The sequence below is a fragment of the Crocodylus porosus genome, unplaced genomic scaffold (genome assembly GCF_001723895.1).
Source record: "Crocodylus porosus isolate Cpor-Errol unplaced genomic scaffold, CroPor_comp1, whole genome shotgun sequence".
Classification (NCBI taxonomy): Eukaryota; Metazoa; Chordata; order Crocodylia; family Crocodylidae; genus Crocodylus; species Crocodylus porosus.
In genome coordinates this window covers 30,228,461-30,247,674 of record NW_017728917.1, presented here as the reverse complement: position 1 = coordinate 30,247,674, position 19,214 = coordinate 30,228,461, and the positions used below count along the sequence as shown (strand labels likewise).

The 19,214-nt window shown below is 41.0% G+C and overlaps 1 protein-coding gene and 1 long non-coding RNA gene across 2 annotated transcripts in view; both read left to right on the top strand.

Annotated features, from left to right (window-relative positions):
* PPARG (peroxisome proliferator activated receptor gamma) overlaps window positions 1–14,185 on the top strand; it is a 47,955-nt gene extending 33,770 nt beyond the window's left edge. The window contains exons 4-5 of the mRNA XM_019536985.1: window positions 749–1,199; window positions 13,590–14,185. Coding sequence (XP_019392530.1) covers window positions 749–1,199; window positions 13,590–13,837 — 699 coding nt within the window. The 3' untranslated portion in view covers window positions 13,838–14,185. The remainder of the gene's footprint in view (window positions 1–748; window positions 1,200–13,589) is intronic.
* Window positions 1–19,214, top strand: part of LOC109311370 — a 211,349-nt gene that overhangs the window by 100,438 nt on the left and 91,697 nt on the right. The window lies entirely within an intron of this gene.

Sequence of the window (19,214 nt, the reverse complement as noted above, 5' to 3'; positions counted from 1 at the left end):
TGCTTGAACTAAAGGTGGTCTAATGAGCTTTAGTTCAAGCACCCCTGCCACCATTTTTAAGCATGGGGATACTGATACACTAGATGTGGTGGCACTTTAGAGTGGCTCTCGGAGCCAGTTTAATTATAGTGTTGCCCCTCACCCACCTCCAGAGCACATGTAAAAGTGCCCTAATGTGCCACCCTGCCCTGCCCTGTACCTGACTTCAGACTAATACTGCTAAATACTAACAATCAGGTGTAATTCTATTTATTATTGGATATAAACTATGAAAATTCAGGTAAAAGGGGTAAGTCTTTTATTAATAACATTCTGAACATTGAATTAAATTAGTAAAACACTTTTATGAAACTAAATAAGGCATCATTAATAGATACTTTTTAGGAGTGAAAATTGTTTTTTGTTTTAAAAAATGGCTTTTATTGACTTCTTTAAAATCGCCTTTCCAAAACTCTAAACTCCAAAAGGTGGATTCACAGCAAGTGTGAGAAATTTTTTGGAATGGCTTTTCCCTTTAACAAACTATTTTTAACTGTAAGAATGTTTGTTCTAAAGAGCGACATGTACATTTTAACCCAAAATTAAACTCCCTAGGTACACTGATACGTATTTGCACATTCCCTGTTCTACTTCCATGTGTTTCCTAACAATGATTTATCTATTTTAGTGTATTTTGAAGTCTTTTGGTAATGTGTTGTACACAGAAGTGATACATGAAACTGAATTATATTTTTCCTTTTATTTTTAGCCATTTGTTATTTATGACATGAATTCTTTAATGATGGGAGAAGATCAGATCAAATGCAAACATGTGTCACCCCTTCAAGAACAGAACAAAGAGGTAGCAATTCGCATCTTCCAGAGGTGTCAGTTTCGCTCTGTGGAGGCAGTGCAAGAAATCACAGAATTTGCCAAGAATATTCCAGGCTTTGTGAACCTCGATCTGAATGACCAAGTAACTCTGCTGAAGTATGGTGTCCATGAGATTATATATACACTTCTGGCTTCTCTGATGAATAAAGATGGGGTTCTTATATCTGATGGACAAGGATTCATGACACGGGAGTTTCTGAAGAGTTTGAGAAAACCTTTTTGTGACTTTATGGAGCCCAAGTTTGAGTTTGCTGTGAAATTTAATGCACTGGAATTAGATGACAGTGACCTGGCAATATTTATAGCAGTCATTATACTCAGTGGTGGTAAGTATTGCTTTTTAATATACTTGTTTTTTTGTATATGGTTGCCATTTTTAAAACGGTTGTCAAAACAGGAAAGGGGGGTCAGAAGTACTCAGGGATAGAGTTGAAGGTGTTTAAATGTAACCTTTGATTGACTTTCTAATGCTTTGATGTTCCCTGCACCTCCTTCACTCCCTGATACAAAGTGCTCATGCAGATGCGCTGCTGTTACCAACAAATTTGGCCATGCTTGCTGAGTCAGCAGTATATTTCATTAAAAAAAACAAAATCAGGGCTGTCTTATTCAAAACAGGAAAGGTGGGAACCATCCCAGCAGGAGCATTTCAAAGGCAGCTTGCTATAATGAGAGTTCTTTTACACCCACAATTAGATTGTGTAGCCCTTTTAATAGTTTACCAATATCTTGCATCCCATAATAATTTCAAATAATCACTCAGCATTTGACTTACACAAATATAGATTTTTTTTTGAAGTAGTGAATCTTCAACATGAAATAAAAATAATTAGTTACTCAAGAAAGCAGGGGTTACCAACATGGAAAATCAGATAGGGTATAGGCTCTGTTCAGGCTGGCAGGCTAGTATGTATATTTGTATTTTCAGGACAGAATTAATCCTGAGGCTAAGGCAGCAGAGTATTTGTAATCTCTTACAATCTAGCATTAAAGAAGGCAGGGAAATGTTTCTGTTCTTTATTGAAGATTATGAAGCTCTTCTGTCTCCTTCCATATCTATCATCTCTTGTGGAATTTTGTGAATCAATTGCTGGTAGCAGTCTGAAGCCAACCAGTTCTTTTACTCTGTAGCTCCACTGACTTCAGCTTTGTGGTACAAGTATAACCTAGAAGAGAATTTCATCCAGCTACCTGTGCAAGTGGGCTAAGTTCTGCACTGCAGATGTGAGATAGGAGATATGTGCATGCTTCTGAAAACAGAGGGCTTCTTTATTAAATTATTTTTTAACATAAGCAACCACATTATCCTACCGAGTTCAAACATTTTGTTGAGAGCCTTGTTAAGTTTGATTTGCTATGCACTGAATCTAAACTAATGCAAAATTTGTTCTAGCATTCTATTTCATTCAGTGAAAATACAATATCACAACTTGTTTTATTAGACTAGCTAAATCCACTTCAAACAAGTACAGCTCTTCTCAGAAGACCTTTTCTTCAGCAAGACTTTTAAACAAATTGATCCCTGAGGACTTTGAGTTAATTCAATAAAGAAGAAATATGATACCAGCACATTTTTAGTTGGCTGGGGGAGGTATATAAACTTACCAGGGTATTCCAGAAAGTAAGCCAATATTTTGAGTTTTCTAATATTAGTGAAAAGTTAGATGAGAAACAGGCCTCCTAAAATCCTCCCTATCCTAACTGAAAAAAGAGAACTCATAATCAGTTACTGTAAATCTGGGTCTGTTAAATTTCAGTGATGTTTGTTTTATATTTGAGGAAACAGGTATGATGTAAGTAATGTTAAATTTTGGATCCCAGGTAGATCATAATCCACAAAAATACTGAACTGCTCTGAGTTAGATTCATCAGCCAGTAGTATTTCTTTGTCTTGTATAAATAATTTGAAACCAGAGATTCATAAACTATTTATTGAACTGTATTAATTAGTCCTAAAATAATTCTGAATTTGATCCAATCACGCTAACATACAAATGAGCTCCATTTTCACAGAAATCTTGTAGTTTTCAGATACTAAAACAGATTTCCGAATGTGATGGCCTCCTATTTGTCTTCAAAACCTGTTAAAATAAGAACAGTGTTTTGTAAAACATGTATCCATGACAATAAGTACTCATTGTCTCCTTGGGAATGGTATTGTCCTTTAGTTTACGGAGTCAGATCCCTGCTTATGATGTTTAAATGCATATCTCTAGTAAATGCATGAAAAGCAGTCTTCTCTCTTTACAATAGGCAATTTAATACTGTCAGGCTTAATGAAGTGTGAGAATAAAATCCTGTTTCTTGGCTCTTTTGGATGATCTTGTTAATATTTCAGGGGGCCTTAACCAGCCTAAAAATTGAAGAATCAGGACAGTTACACTTGAAAATTAGAGATCTGGAGCCAATACATCCTTTTTGAATCATTCATTAGAATGTTGCAATGTTAAAAGAATTTTTAAAATATATCTGTGTATATATGTATACCCTAAGAAATAACTAACAAGTGGTCTCAGCTGTAGCTTACAAAGACTCTACAGCCAAATAGTTTGCTTCTGTCTAAATGAATCTGTCATTGCCTAGGCAAATAATGCTGGATCTGCTGTCCCCTTAAGTGGTACCTCTTATGCTGTTTAAAAAGGAGGAAAAAGAAAAGGCTATTTCCAGCTGGAACATTGAACGGGAAAAGTTTCTCATTGTCAAGTGAAAGTTTGGAACGCATCACAGGTCCTCTGAACTTCTAAATCATTTGAGATTGAGATAGTTTCATACATGGTGTATTTTACAAGGCAAAATGCCCACGTTATAATCATAGGGAGAAGCTGACAAATGAACTGTAATGGCAACAAATTAAAAGTAATCTCACCTCCAGAGTCATCAATTTGAACTCCAGCTGAGCTATTCAAAGCACAGTGGGCCACATTGTTCAGCTGAGGTCCCTCCAAATGCTGTTTGGTGCCCATTATTATAAGACCTAACAGCTGTTCTTAATGTGTATGTGTATGTTCTGCCTGAAAAAAAATACTGAACATTTTCAGCTGAGGAAAAAATATTCTGCTGCTTCAAAAAAATGCTGGCAGGACCAAGGCTATGCCAAGATAGTAAGCTTACTATCCCCAGCAGTGAGCACCTTAAACATGCTGTGTTAGCCTGTATGGGCTGCTGCTTAAATGGTAAACAGTGTTGAAGCCTCTGTACAGCATTTGGGCTAATTAGCCGTGCAGACTGACATTGACAATTAGTTTGTCCTCAAACTAATAAGCTTGTTCATATGTATGCAGTTACACTGCTGCTGGTTTACAAGGTGGCCTGCCCAGTGTGGGACAGTGTGTTTGAAGACAGGATCTCCAGGAACAGTAAGCTTACTATAGACACACAGCCAAACAGTGCTTTTCAGGGGCAGCAAAAAAATGCCTATTTCTGGCAAGGGACATTTTTTATACTATTGTCAGCAATGTAAAGTTTTCATCCAAGGTTTTTATAATTCATTTTACAGTTAAAGCTTTGTTATCCAGCAAGCATGGTGAATGGAGTGTGCCGGATAACAGAATATGTTGGATAACTGAGCGGCCTGAACCGGTGTCTTTGCCTGTTCGGGCCGCTGCCTGTCCCACCACATCTGGGGTGTTGCTGCCCCTCCCGCCATGTTGCCACCCCTCCCGCCCCATTGCCGCCTCTCCCACAGGACCCATGGGCCCCAAGGGACAGGGAGGGGGGACCCACACAGCCTCCTATGCCCCTGGGCCATGGGGGCTTGGCAGCACAGGCTGATTTCCCCTGGGCTGTGGGGGCTCTGCAAAACTGGAAGTGCCAAGGTGGGCACTTCTGGTTTCACTTTTCCCTTACAAGCCAGTATGCCAGTTAACAGAGCATGCTGGCTTGTAAGGTGCCGGTTAACACAACTTTTGCTGTACTTTAAAAATGTACTTTGCTAAAGTAAAATTTGGAAAAATATTTTCAGAAACTCTCCCAGGCTAGGGACAGACATTACACATAAACTGGTTTAAGTGATCAGAAACTGGTTTAAACCTGTAACAGAACTGATGTTCAGGGCACATAAACCAGTTTGAAAATGGCTGAAACAGGTTGGAGATAAACCTGGTTGAATGTAGTATCAGACTTAACTGATTTGGTTCAAGCCAGTTTATGCAATGTCTGTCCCAGACCGTAAAGATAAACCAAACACCCCCAGCATCCCAGCATTCTTTGTGGGCTGGATGGGCCCCTCCCCTCTGCTCCCTGGCTACAGCTCCCACAGAGACTGCAGGCATCTGCCTGGCTTCCTCCTGCTCCCCGCTTCCCCTCTCCACTCCTTGCTGGAGCAGGGATTCCTGTCCCCTCTGTCTTACACAGACACCTCTCAGCATTAGCTAGCAGACCACATGCTGGCTATGGTCCATGCTGTGGCAGACGGGACAAAGTCATAATCAGCAGGTAGTTTGTAATGTCCCTCTGTTGTTTTCTTAATGGGCTGATAAACACTGAGTTTGGGGTTATAAACACTGTGTTACCAATTCCCTGCTGGGCTGGTCAGGAGGGGAGGGAACCCCTCCCTAATCAGAGCCTGGGCACACTGCCCCCCCTCAGTTCAGCCTTGTGGATGGGAAGGGAGGACTGCTCTAGCCCCTGCCCCCCTCCCCCCAGCTTCTATCCTGAGCCACTGCGAGCATGTGCCTGCATTTTTTCAGTCCAGAGGGGATGTCTGGACAGTTACAAACTGATTCAGCCTAGACAAGTTAGACTAACCTGCAAAGATTAAATCAATTCAGGCTCAGGCTTTTTGAATGTCTCTCCCTACCCCTAGTCATTATTACCCTCCATCAAGTGTCCCCCTCGGCGATACGTTCTCAACTACATGTAGAATATAAGGGATTCAGCAGTGCCGTAAAGTGACTGCTTCTTCGTACAGCATTTTCTTTCTCTAAAAAATACTCTTGTGAATAAGCTTGTGAAAAGTGCTGTATTATCACCCCAGAAGGTTGCGGAACAGCTGTAGTGCAGAGTCAGATGGGAAGGCCTCCCCCTACCACCCTGTACAAATTTTGTGATAGAAAAGACTATCTAAAGGAATAGGATAGTTCAGATTTTGGTCCTAGGATGGTAACTATCCTAAAGGCCATTTTATGACACTTTTTCACTGAGAAGTTCATTATGGCTAGGGGCTTATTTCACATGCAGTGGTGAAGAGAGCATGCCACTTGCTTAGTTTCATATCAAGAGGGGGAAAGCTCACAAAATATAAGAACTGATGAAGGGAAAATAATGGTTGGCAGACTTTTACTATTACATCAGAATGGAAAGAACCTTGATTGTTTAATGAATGTCATCTGAGTAATGCAAGCAGAACTAAAAATGAAATTTTAGATGTCAAAAGTGCTTTTCCCCCATTGTCTAAATGCATTTAAATGTACATAGTTTCACTGAAGTAATTCATTAGCATTCCTGTAAAGTTCATAACTGACAAGATTACCAGAAAAGAGAGATGTTTCTTCACAGAAACTGTGGTATTAATTCTGACAGAGGATGGCCAAAGGGTTAAAAAGTGAAGGGCTTTTTTCTGTTGTGTTATCCTTTTTCTGTTGTGTTATCCTACATTTACATTTTGCCATGTTAATTTGGATGGAAGGATACCAAGCAGTCTAGTTTATACATTTATAAATCTGAGCATGGCTCTTATGAGACATTTCTGTGCACTTTTGTTTCAGCACACATGATTTCTTACTGGTTGTATGTAAATAGAAAGAAGGTTTGTATGATGGCTGCTTTTCCCATCCTGTCCCTTTTTCTTTTTTTGTTTTAGGGTGTTTGCATTATAGAATACATGTCTAGGAAGAACTGAAGAGTTGTCATTTTTATTTTGTGTGTGTGTGTTTGTTTATGTGCATATGTAGGTATAACCCCATAGCTAGAAATACCTATGAAAGGCCAGATCCAGCTAAATGTATGACCCAACCATAAAAAAAAAAGAGGTAAATTAAAATATTGCTATACCAAGGCTTTGACTCAGCAAATTAATTAAGCACATAACTTATGAAAACATGCTTTGCAAATGAAAACATGCTTTGCTAAAACAGGGCCCAAATGACCTCTTTATTCTGAGACATGGAGCACTAAATTTCAGATTAAACTCAGTTCTCATAATTACCTAGTGCCTCATTAAGCCAGTTAATAAACAAATTGAGTCCAAATTTACAGGGCCGCTTCTGTGGAGTTATGCCTCTGGCATGGATGGAGCCACACAGGAATGTCTGGTTCCAGACCCCAGCTTTTGCATTTAATACCCTGCAAAGTTTAGGGAGCATTTGAATCTGGAATTCAGTCTGACTGTGAAAGGGTCTAGTGCAATTGGATCGATGCTCTGATCCAACAATCAGAGTGCATTCAGACCCAGGATTTCAGGTCAGGTCTGTCTGCACCACTGACTTGTCTGTCTCTTACTATGTGTGTTTTGTAACAAATCTAGAGCACTGACTAGCAACCGTTTGTTACCTATTATGTTAGACCATTGCTTACAGTCTGAAAAACTTGAGGTTTTATCACTGAATATTATCAAGAAATCATTTCATTTTGACTGTTATAGAGATTCCACTTCTTGTAACCCTGTTAGAATAGGGAAGTGTTTTCTGTCAGACCAGTGACTGAAGATAATCAGTATGGGCTTTGAACCAAAATCCTGATGAGGGAATGCATGTGACAGAGTGGTAAGTAAAACTAAAACTGTTGAGTCATAACTGCCTCAGTAATGGAAGCAGCACTTATAAAAATTCAATCAGCCAGTTTAAGTTGCTTTGTGTATTTTATCACATTTTGATTTCAGAACGCGTATTCAAGCTAGGTGACCTTGAACAGTGATGGCTGTGAGAGACATAAGACCTAATGCAGTTCCCCATGCTAGCCTAAAACATCGAGTCAGGCAGATGGCCATTTCATAAGCAACAAATAACAAAAAACTAAAGTCCATAATATTAAGGGCATTAGCATCCAAAAGAGGCTTTCAGATTTGTAAACCCATTTTTTTTTTTGCTTAAGACAATATGCTATCAATTTAAACAAACACACTTTAGATCCCAAATCTAGGGGACCTTTAAAAAAAGTTTTACAAAGTTCAGAAAAATTTAAGTAACTTTTCCAGTCACTGAAATTGTTTTTTATCTGAATTTTAAAATTTTCCTGCAGTACTTCTAAACCAAATAAAGATGCCTTGTGTTAATGAGTGAGAAACAGGAATAAGATTGTTTAAAGACTTCTATAATAATCAAAAAGTGAAACCAGACCATTTTGCTAACATTTTCTGAGCTGGATAAAAGGTACATTATTAGCAAACGGTTGCACTCAATTTTAATAATCTGAGATTATGAAAAACAGATTAAAATATAGCCTCAAAAATATGCTGGTTACCATGATGGCTGTGTCACGGGACTCCATCCTGAATTTACAGGGAATGGACTTGTTGCTGTCTGCTCTTGAATGAAACTGGGTAATTGTCATATAAATTTAAAGACATCATTCCACTTCACTCTTTTCTCGTGTTGGTCATTTCTCACTTCAGCAGGTGCCACCTATTCCTCCTTGGCCTCCTGTCACCAAATATCTCCTCAGTGAAGTCTTTAAAAATGCCACTTCCAAATTCTTCTGTCCTGTCATTGCTGTTATTGGTTCCCTTTGCTGGCTTCCTCTCGCTCTGTTCTTTTTTTTTTTCAGTTTCAAAGCTCCTATCCACAATTTGCTTTTCATTTATCTCTAATCCCACTCTCATTTTCTGCTCATCGAAGGCTCCCAGGTAATCTTCACCTTCATATTTCCCTCCCACTTTTGTGTCTTCTTCCATGGGGCCACCTCTGCCTGGAGCATCTTGTGTTGGTGTCCTTCTTCCTATCAAATACCCTGTGAGAAGCCTGTCAAAGTCAGGACCTGAATTCTGACTGAATTTCAGTTGAATTTGGGTGTCTTCGTTCCTTTACGCTCTTTGGAAAATGCTACCCTAAATGCAGACATTCTGAGTTTGTTTCAGGAACCTTGAAAGTCAAATTTAACCTTGAAAGTCAAATTTAAGAATCGTATTTGCTGGTCTTGATGTCGATTTCATTCTGAAAAACTCACCCTACAAATTCCCACCATTAAGAGAAACGGGAAATGGAGGATAATCTCAAAGGAAATAAAGGGTGAAGTCTTTGTGCTTGTTTGGCTTTTATATTATTGTACACTGAGTCATACTCTGTTAGTTCACAGTTCATCTGCAGCCCACAGCAATGTTTAAAGCTATTGCATTCCAAAAGCCTTGAAATATTAAGAGTTGGGAGTTTTCTGAAGGATAGTATGGATATTAGATGAATATTACACCACCTTTAACAGGCCCAGATAGTCTAAAAACCAGTCTCCATAAGTTGTCCCAGTCCTCTAGATATTTTAAAAAATATTTTGAAATTATTGTCAAAGCCCTCTAGAAAGCCAGTAAGAAGGAACTGTTTGCTTACATATCGTTTTTCTGATTGCAGTTTTCTCACACTGCCAGATTTTGGGGCCATAAAAGTATAGTATTACAAATAGACTTGTATGCATTAGTGACCTCTGGCAACCCTGTGAGTGTTAATAACTAGCAATAGAGAGCTGCAATGGACCTCCAAGGCCATGGGGTCCCACGCTGTGTCTCAGGCAACTAGGTCATATAAATGCAGTCATAAAGGTTTGAAGTTCATCTCAAAAGCAGTTGGGTTGTGTGCCCTACATCCTATTGGAAGGCTGTTCCCAAACCTCACTCCTCTGACAGAGTGCTACTGCATTTGTTTCTGTACCTTCTCAAAACATTGTCTTCTAGTGTGTTAGGACTGAATATGCCTCTTCATGACAGTGGTGGTTCATAGCCATCCTGTGATGGATTAATACACCATAGTCTCTCCTTCTCTGAGATTTCTGCGGAGTCACAGGTTAATCAGGAATTCTTGGTATTAGTCACTGAATTGAGTGCGTGACCTTCTAGTAGTATAAAATGTCGTTCTATCTCAGTGATTCCAGGACTCAAGGTTGTCCAGTTCCTCTTGTGTGCTATTTCCGTCTACCTTTGTATTGAAAATACCTCCCATATGTGTAGTGTTGGCAAATTTCATTTGCTTATTTAAATAAATCTAGACTTTATATATAAAGAATATTTATGAATTAAGTTGGAGTCCCAGTTTCCTTTGCATTATGATTTTGGGATTGTAATCCTGCTATCCAATATAGAGATGTGAAAGGTAGAAATGAGCTTGAGCCAAAACCTCAAATCAAAATGCTCCTGAACTTTGAAACTCAGATTTTGCTCCATGTGTGTTGGCTGCATCATATTAACTATCTGTCTGAGAAGAGCTGGGAATAACACAAACACTGCTCTTATTTAGGAGAAATCATTGTAAGAAATCTCTATCTCCACCACCACCCAGAAACAAAGGAACTATTTTAAGTAATTGAATACTAATGATTTGATCACAGAGTAGTGGAGCCCTGTCTTTTAGTGGTGGGCCAGGTGCTTGTGATTCAGTTGCACTGTGGGCTACCACTCCCCCTCCATATGCATAGCCTGATAGGGGAGGTGAGGAGGAAGAGAAGTGTCTGTCTATGTTAGAGGGAGGGGACGGAGGGAAGTGGGGAGAGAGAGGAAGAGTTTACCTCTGGTTGTGGAGGGGGATCAGTGGCATGGGTACAGGGAAGGTAAAGGGATGTGCCAGGTCAAGGTGTACACCACTGATCCCCTATGCTGCTGGTTGGATCCTATCACTTTGAGGGCTAGATCTGGTCCACAGACCATAGCAGAACACCATTTCTTAAGAGTAGTACAGAACTGCTGATCTAGCCTTTGACTGTGGCCAGGCCTGATTCTTCAGTAGATTAACTCTCCTTTATGTATATAGCTCTTGACATACAAAGGGATTCTTCTCTTCTAGTACAGAGCTGGTTTCAGGACACGACACTAACCATTTTCCATATCCTCAGCATAAGGGGTAGGTCAGAGGCAAAGAGGGTGCTTAGCCACAGCATGCTGGACAAAGAGCTGGTTTCTGCTTCTCTGGGGACTGCAATCAGCCCTGTCAGATATTAAATTAGCCCGGCTACTACTGACAATGATAGCAGGCCAAAATGTCCCAGCACATGGTGACTTGGAATAGCCTGGGCCCGATGCTCCATTCTTGCCTCATACACAGGGATTGAATAAATCAGAGTCTGGGGTAGAGTGTCTGCAGTAAAGCCCAATTATTCTCCCTGCTAAAGCCATGTCTCAGGTGCCACAGCTGTAGCTACCCTGCAGACTTATTATACAAACATACTTTTCACAGTTCTGCTTATCTTGTTTTCAGATTATACCTGTGGAAGTGGTGCTTGATAAATAAAGCTAAAGTGTGAGAGAGCACCCTTTTTCCTGCAAATCTAGTGCTGAGCTAATGTTTACTCAGGATAACATTCCTCATCAACCACTGCCAATATTGGCTAAGCCTCTTGTGGCACGTATCTTGCAGAGTAATTAACCAGCAATGAATACTGGGTACTAATCAGCCCCTTCTCCTCTCCAGACTGGAGAGATCTCCATACAGAAGTCATTGAGACTGGTTGTATGTGTTGTTTTTTATTGGGCAATGCGTGTGATTAATCTGGTTGCTGACCAGACAATTTTACTTACACTATTAACTTGTGCTGTATCCCATCCATATTCTGGATTCTGATTGTCAAGATGCCATAACCATTGTAAAGTGGGTTTATCTTGTTATTCATTAGCAACCAAAGTATTAGCAAACCACTAGCTCTTATTGTCAAGTGCAAAGACACTTGAAAACACTGTCCTTATGTTTCAGTTTCTATAGAATCAAGTCATATATGACTTGAAATTAGAAAAATAGCCAGGAATCATGTTAAATGACAATGGCCACTGCCTAAAAAGAACCACAGAGGGGGAAATTAACAGAGCAAATGGTCCTATTAGAGTCTGTCAAATGGTTTCACATGAAGCAAACAACCCAAGTCTCTTTTTAAGTTATATCAAGATACCTCTGTCTGAAAGCAGCAATAAACTGGTATTCCCTAGCAGTAGAATGCCATTACTAAGTAAAAGAAAGTGTATTCCCACATGCATAAAGATAGGGAGAGGAACACCAGTATCAGTACTAAGACGTAGCACGGAGTTTGTTCTTTGTAGACCTGAAACAAATAAAGTGCCAAAGTGCCCTCTTCAGTCTGACTCTTTACACAGAGTTAGCACTGCAAAGGGTTGTAAATATCCAGCACAGGATTCCTGTCATGGAGGAAATCTAAGGCGCTGACAGAAGTGGCATTTGTCATGCGATCAGCCTCTTGAAAGTGCTCTACAGCCTTACCATGACAGAAGTGCATGGCTGCAGAGTGCTTTAAAAGTGCCCAATCATGCAATAAATTACCCCTCATCAAATGAGGGATCAGATGAAGGTGCTTCAAAGCCAAGCACCTTCATTAACTTCCGTCAGTCCCTACACACAAGCAGGTCTGGACTGATGCAACCCAGGCCTGCCCCCTTTGCTGTCTGCAAGATGAAAGAGGGAGAAAGGAGGGGGAGGGGGAGGGAACTGCAGGCTGGGGTTTGCCCAACCTGAGCTGAAGTGGGGGCAGGTGTATTAGAGCCTTCAGCAGGGCTAGGGGAGACAGACTACAGGCAGGCAGCTCCTTGACTGGATTGGAGCTCAGTCCTGCACTTTTCCCTTCTCCCCACCACTCCCCTTCTCCCCCCGACACAACAGGGAATGTCTGTTGGGTCAGGGGGTCTGTCTAATTCATGGTGCTTTCTATGAAGCTCCATGAGTTAAACCAAGGAGTTGCATGTCTGTCAATGCCCCTACAGTCCAATCTCAGTGTAATGTATGGCTTGGGAATTGTTCACTTTAAAGGGTTAGTCAGTTTGCTGCATCATGATAGTGGAAAAATCAGTTTCTGCGTTTGGGATAATTAAAATAGGGGTTGTTGTAAACTGTTCATTACCTTGAGGTTGTACTGTATTTGCTACCATGAACCTAAGAGAGACAGCCCCTGCACCAGCTGTACAAGCATCCTGAGGAGAAGATGTCATTGAAGCATCCTTCCTGCACTGCCATAATATCCACAAGATTCCTCTGGTGCTTGAGGTAGTGCAGCAAAGAATTGGGATTATAAACAAGTAAAGTATTAGCATTGCATAATTAATGTTAACAACTTTAAGACTAGCAAGGTAGAGGAATAGAGATCCTCTGATCCAAATTTTGCTTTCTATCAGGTTGTGTGTCTTCCATTGAAGTTATTTCTAACTTGGCAGCTTGCTTTTCAGAGCCCATGCAATTTTTAAACTGCTGTAGTCAAACCCATTTGCAATTTTTAAAAGGTATCAAACAGATTCATGTACCTGTATTTTAATGATTCGTTGTTGGATGACCAATTAAGACTATTATCCTTCAAAGCATCTTTCTTTCTTACTCTCCCATCATGAAGACACTTGAAATCCAGGATGGAATATACATTGCCATAGGCTGCATGTATACCTCTACATAAGCAACTTTGATGTGCTGTTTCTAAGACTGCTTTTTCCTTGTGAGTGGTCTAAAAAAGGTCTTGTTGAGAAAAAAAATTGCTGTATGGTTGTCAGCTGATACTTTTAGAAGGCTAGCATGCTGGAGAAACCTTTAATAAACAAATTAGATTAAAATCTCTAATACAGTCAGTAACTCCCCGTCCTAACTTATTTTTTCTAGATCGTCCTGGTTTGTTGAATGTGAAACCCATTGAAGATATACAAGATAATTTGTTGCAAGCTTTGGAGCTCCAGTTAAAACTGAATCACCCGGAGTCATCACAGCTGTTTGCAAAGTTGCTTCAGAAAATGACGGACCTCAGACAGATTGTAACAGAACATGTGCAGCTATTGCAAATAATAAAGAAAACGGAGACAGATATGAGTCTTCATCCACTCCTACAAGAAATCTACAAAGACTTGTATTAGTGACCCCAATTATTCTAATCCACTGACATAATGTACATTCTTCAAATTGCACTATTTCTTTGAGAGACCATTACATATCTAAGAAATTACTGTGAAACAGCATTTTAGAAAGAGAGCTTTAGTATAGTAGATCTATTTTATGCATATTGTTTATAAAGATACATTTACAATATACTTTTAATATTAAAATGTCTATATCATGAAATTGTTGACAGTATTTTCAGACTTAATTTTTAACTATCTTATTTCTACAAGAAAATTGCTTGTCCAATATGATTAAAACATCAGTGAAGCTGGTTAAACATGCAGTTAAGTTTTCAACTTAAAATAAAAGTCTTTTTCCACAAACATTTCTTAAGGTAACATTTAAGATATCTGGTTCTATATGATTGAAATCTAAAGTCAGCAACAACAGCAGTGATTGAACCGTAGGTTACTGCAGTTTTTTTACTTCAAACTTAAGTTAGGCTTGTTGGTCCTGATTACATTTGTGCCCATTGTAAAACCCCTTTTTACTGCCAGAGTTGAGCAAAGAGGGTTAGTATGAATGTGAATCTGGCTCAGCCTTCATAGGTAAAACCAAAAGGGACAAAGTAAAGTCAGGAAATTATGTACTGTTTATCATATTTAGGAAAAGGGAGCCTTTGCAATTAACTCATGCCAAGACCTTTCCACAGTATGAGATACCTACCTCATCATTGAACAACATATTCATCCCAAAATGCCACCTTAAATAGAAACAAGGTGAATTCCATAAAACAAAAGCAGGACTTAGATTTGTTTGTACAATCATAAATCTGCAATGTAATCTCCTGCAGCATTGTTTTGCATTCAGATGCTAGCATTTAACATTGGGAGGAAAGAAACTTAGAAATGTTCACTGCTTATATGATCAGTCATGGTGTCACATGTCTTGCCCCCATCAGCTCATGTAAGAATACCAGAAGGACTACATTTGGAGGTGATCCTGAATGAATCCAAGGGAAGCAGAAGTCACCTCCAACTTTTTCACTTGCCACCAGTAAAGAGCCCCAGCATCCCAGCATGCTCTCTGCCCCTTTCCATGGCTCTCTAGCTGGTGCAGGGGCAGGGTGTGCCCAGATGCTGGCCTGCCATGGTCCCTGAGGCAAATTCCTCCCTCTGTCCCTTCTCCACACTGGCAAACCCTGGGGACCGCAGCTCCATTTTGCCAGTCCCAGCCACACCTCTATGGCTTGCCTGCAGCCAGGCAGGGACAGACTCCCTCTGTCCCCTCTCTCCCTCAGACCCCGCCATGGGTTTGGTTGCAGTCTCTGCGACTTGCGGGGGGTATTCATTTCACAGCATATCCTGGGGGGGCAGGGGGGAGAGAGGCAAGCTAGACTCCTGTGTGCAGATCCAAGCCCTGCACTTGTGAGCCCAGGGCTAAGACCTGCGGGACCAAACTGAAAGGTAGAAAGTGTTGGCAAAAACCTGACAATCATCACACATGCTGGAGATGTAATTAAGGGAAATTTCAGACAGCTTCACCAAAGAATGCAGAGAGCTATATGCCTAAACAAAGCCTTTCTGAATGCCTGGCTGTAACTCTGCCCTCAGGATTAGTAAAACTAATTCTTGTCTTCCTGGTTTACATTTTAAATTAAACTAAGTTGTATATGCTGTGTTTATTGGGCTGAATCTTAGCTTAGGCAAAGATTTTTGGTAGTTTCCTGTATGCTTTGCAAATTGCTATGTTCAATACATGATTGCTTCAGAGAGAGGACTTTTTCCCTAACCCCATTCCTCAGTCTGTCAGCAGCTCCTCCCCACCCCAGGCTGGTAATTAGCATCCTGTGTGTCTGCTAGCTCTGGCTGGTGCCTGGCCACACCCCCTCCATTCAAGCAGGGAGGCATGAGAGCTTTGGAGGGTGTCTCTCTTCCCTCCCCTTTGGCAGCAGCTTGTAGGCACGCTCTAGCACCCGCCAGCTTCTAGCTTGTGTCACAGCAGGCATGCGTCTGCATTCCCTGGTTTAACAGAGAATGTCTGTCCAGTTATTAATCAGTTTAAGCTGTGCAGCTTATACTGACCTACAAAAAGTGAATCAATTCAGGCTTGGGCTTTTTGAATGGCTGTCCCTAGCCTAACAGTTTGGCTCAAGAAGGGTGGTGTATTGGTGCAATTAAAGGCACTGACAGATGTGCAGCCCTTGCTCTATCTCATGGTGCTTTACATAAAGAGCTATGAGTTAGAGTGCCCCCCCCAACCCAACAGACTTCTGGAGTCAGGGGGGAGGGAGGGGAGGAATTGAGCTTGGCTGCAGAAGCCCACAGAGCCTGCCGGCAGCAGAGGAATTGCCCCTCTCCCTCAGTCCTGCCCCCTCTCCGTCCCAGCTCTGGTGCCGTCAGCAAGAAGGGAGGGGGAAGACAGGAAGGGGAGCAAGCTGCAATCTGGGGTTTGTCTGGCCTGAGCTGGAGGGAGGAGGTGGGGGTCATGAAGCAGGGAGGCTCTAATCCACCCACCCCTGCCCAGCTTGCAGCTTGCTCCACCTCCCTTCTCCCTTCCTGCAGACAACCCCAGGGTCAGGTGTGGGCTGCATCAGCCCAGCCCCGATCCCAACAAAAATTAATCCTATGGAGCACAAGTTACCTAAGGTGCTCCAAAGTGAAGTGCCTTCATCTGATCCTTCACTTGATGAAGGTTAATTTGTTGCATGATTGGCCACTTTTAAAGCCCTCTGCAGCCATGCATGTGTGTCATGGCATGTCTGTAGAGCCCTTTCAGGGGGCCAGTCACATGAAAAATGTAACTTCTGTCTGTGCCCTAAGACTGAAGACCAGAAGAGAGCGAGGAACCAAAAAAGCAACTGATGGAAAGATGTAAAGTAGGGAGTTGACTCCCCTGAGAATTCCTTATTGTATTGTTTTGTTTTTTGTAAGTGACAAGGGTAATTACACCTAATGAACAGAGTTCAGAGGTGTTGTGTAAGTGGACTAGGGGTGTTATTTGCCTATGAATTAAAAATCCAGGTTGGATCTTCAATCAGTATGAATCTGCTCTGCTCCAGATCTGACCTTAAAAAGTCTAAGCTGATGTAATTTACTCCATGAATGGCCTAGAAGAAGGTATCAGAGCAGTTCCAAATTCCTGGAATACATGTCCCAATCTTAAAAACATTTCCAAAGCTACTGGGTCTCTGACTTGTGTAAGCATTACACCCATTAAGAATTGTTTGCGAGTTTAGACTTCTGAATTGGGCTTTAAGGTTTAAAGCCCACAAATGGAGTTCCAGAATCAGTGTGGGCACAGCTTTGATGTCTGCTCATCTAGCAAGGAGGTCACCCCAGACAGCTGAGATGTGACTGCCCTCCTGCAGAGGGAATACTGCAAGATGGCAGTGGGTTTTGCAGTGATAGAGCTTGCACAGTTCATGCACAGAATCGTGCACAGTTCAAACGAGGCAGATGGTTGCTTGCAGGATATCAAGTTATGATAGGGATTATACATTGGTCAATTTGTGGTTGTTAAGATTCAAAAAGGAGTGTTCTATTTTTTTAGTAGTTTGCCATAGGATATGTGCTATTTGAAGCTTGCTGCCTATCAACAGAGTGGGGAAACCCCTATATAATCAAGGAGTTCATCCTCTCTTAAAAGATGTGGTATGAAATCTAGTTTAAATGGTTCCCTGCTATATATTTCCCACAATAATGATACGTAGCACAAATTATAAATCTGAAACTGCATATTTTGCACAATCTACCCAATAGTGTCTTCATCAGTAGCTGGGTGAGTAGCACAGAATTAGTTCCTGTGAAAAGAATAACTGCAGAGCAAGTTCTTACAGATTTAAAACTAAAGTGCTTTCTGAAAAGGACAGTGGATGAAACTCAAAGAAAATTAAATTAAGGTCATGGCTTCATTACAGGAAAACGTGTAACCAAAAAACACATTTACTCAAATAGCTTAATTTTATTTGGTTACAGATGTGCATGTTTAAGAAAAGTTGCAGTTTAGCAGTGGCACATTTTAAATAAATCAGTGCCATACAGTCACACAGTATCTAGATTGTTATAGTTATCTGCAGGGTTTTTCTCAAACAGTGGAACATGTTCATTTTATGTGAATTACAAACCACAAAAAGGTTATGATTCTAAACAGTAACATAATGGTTAGGAAGCCCCTCCTAAAATATTTTTTCTACAAATATAGCTCTTAAGGGGAAAATGTTCATTTAATGGACAATTGAGATGTACTAATTTAGAACAAATGACTGTAGTGAAGATATAAAAGCATTTTCTCAAAAATAGCATTTTTCTCATGTGAATTACATGAACAATTTTGGTCTAATTGTAAATATGTTTTGTTTCAATGGGATTTTATTTATTAAAAATAAGAAACTTGCTAATGGGAATTTATAAATGGGTTGTGAAATTTTCAGAAACTCTGGAGCTTTGGTGAGATGTCCCAAGCTGTATATCAACAACTTGTTTTTTGATGTTGAGAGCTACCAAAAAATGTTGTAGCTAACACTTAGAAACACTCAGCAGGTATGTGTCTTCCTTTTCAAGGCATTTTTAACCATGTTTGAATGTTACGCTCCCCCATAGTCATCTGTCCACCATATTGTGGCATCTTCTAACACAATGTGGGAGAACAAGCTTCTGTTACTTTTCTATGCATCCTGAAAACATTAAACCTCTATTCTGTCTCCTAGTTTAAACTTGCCTTTCTTTTTTAGGGGAGAAAATATAGAATTGGACCATAAAATGGGGAGGCAGGCACTGCTCACATGAGTAAAAATCATAGGTAGATCCAGGATTTTGAAAAGGGGAGTGTTGGATCAGAGACTGGTGCCAGTGACATTTTTAAGCCCCTGAATCATGTGTGAACCACCCCCCCACCCCATTCAGCCTTCCCCTTCTCTATATCCTCAGCAGCATTTTGCCCCCCTGACATTTCCCCCATTGCCCTCTCTACTTACAGTTCTGGGCACAGGATGGAGAAGCCCACCTACCACCACCACCACTGTCCTGGCCCCTCCTGCCCCACTCCAGCCAGGGCTGCAAACACTGGCTCTGCAGAAAGCCAGGCTCAGTCAGAGACAGCAGTGGTGGTAGGCAGGTTCCCCTTCCCTGAGCCTGCTCCTGGGCTGGTGGAGAACACCCAAGGGAACTGGGCAGGGAGAGGGACCCCATCTGCTATCATTGTCATTGGCTGAGCCCAGTAGTGGCTCTGGATTTTACTTCACCCAGGGTTAGCTGGGGAAAGCAACAGCAGTGAGCAAGTGGGGGAAATGGGAGAGAAAGGGAGATGCTGCTAAGCATGCAAGGTAAGGGAGGGGATTCTTACCTGCTTTGGGGACATAAAAAGAGTTCCCTGCTGTTGCTCTAGGGTACCTCACTGCTGCTCCACCCCCCA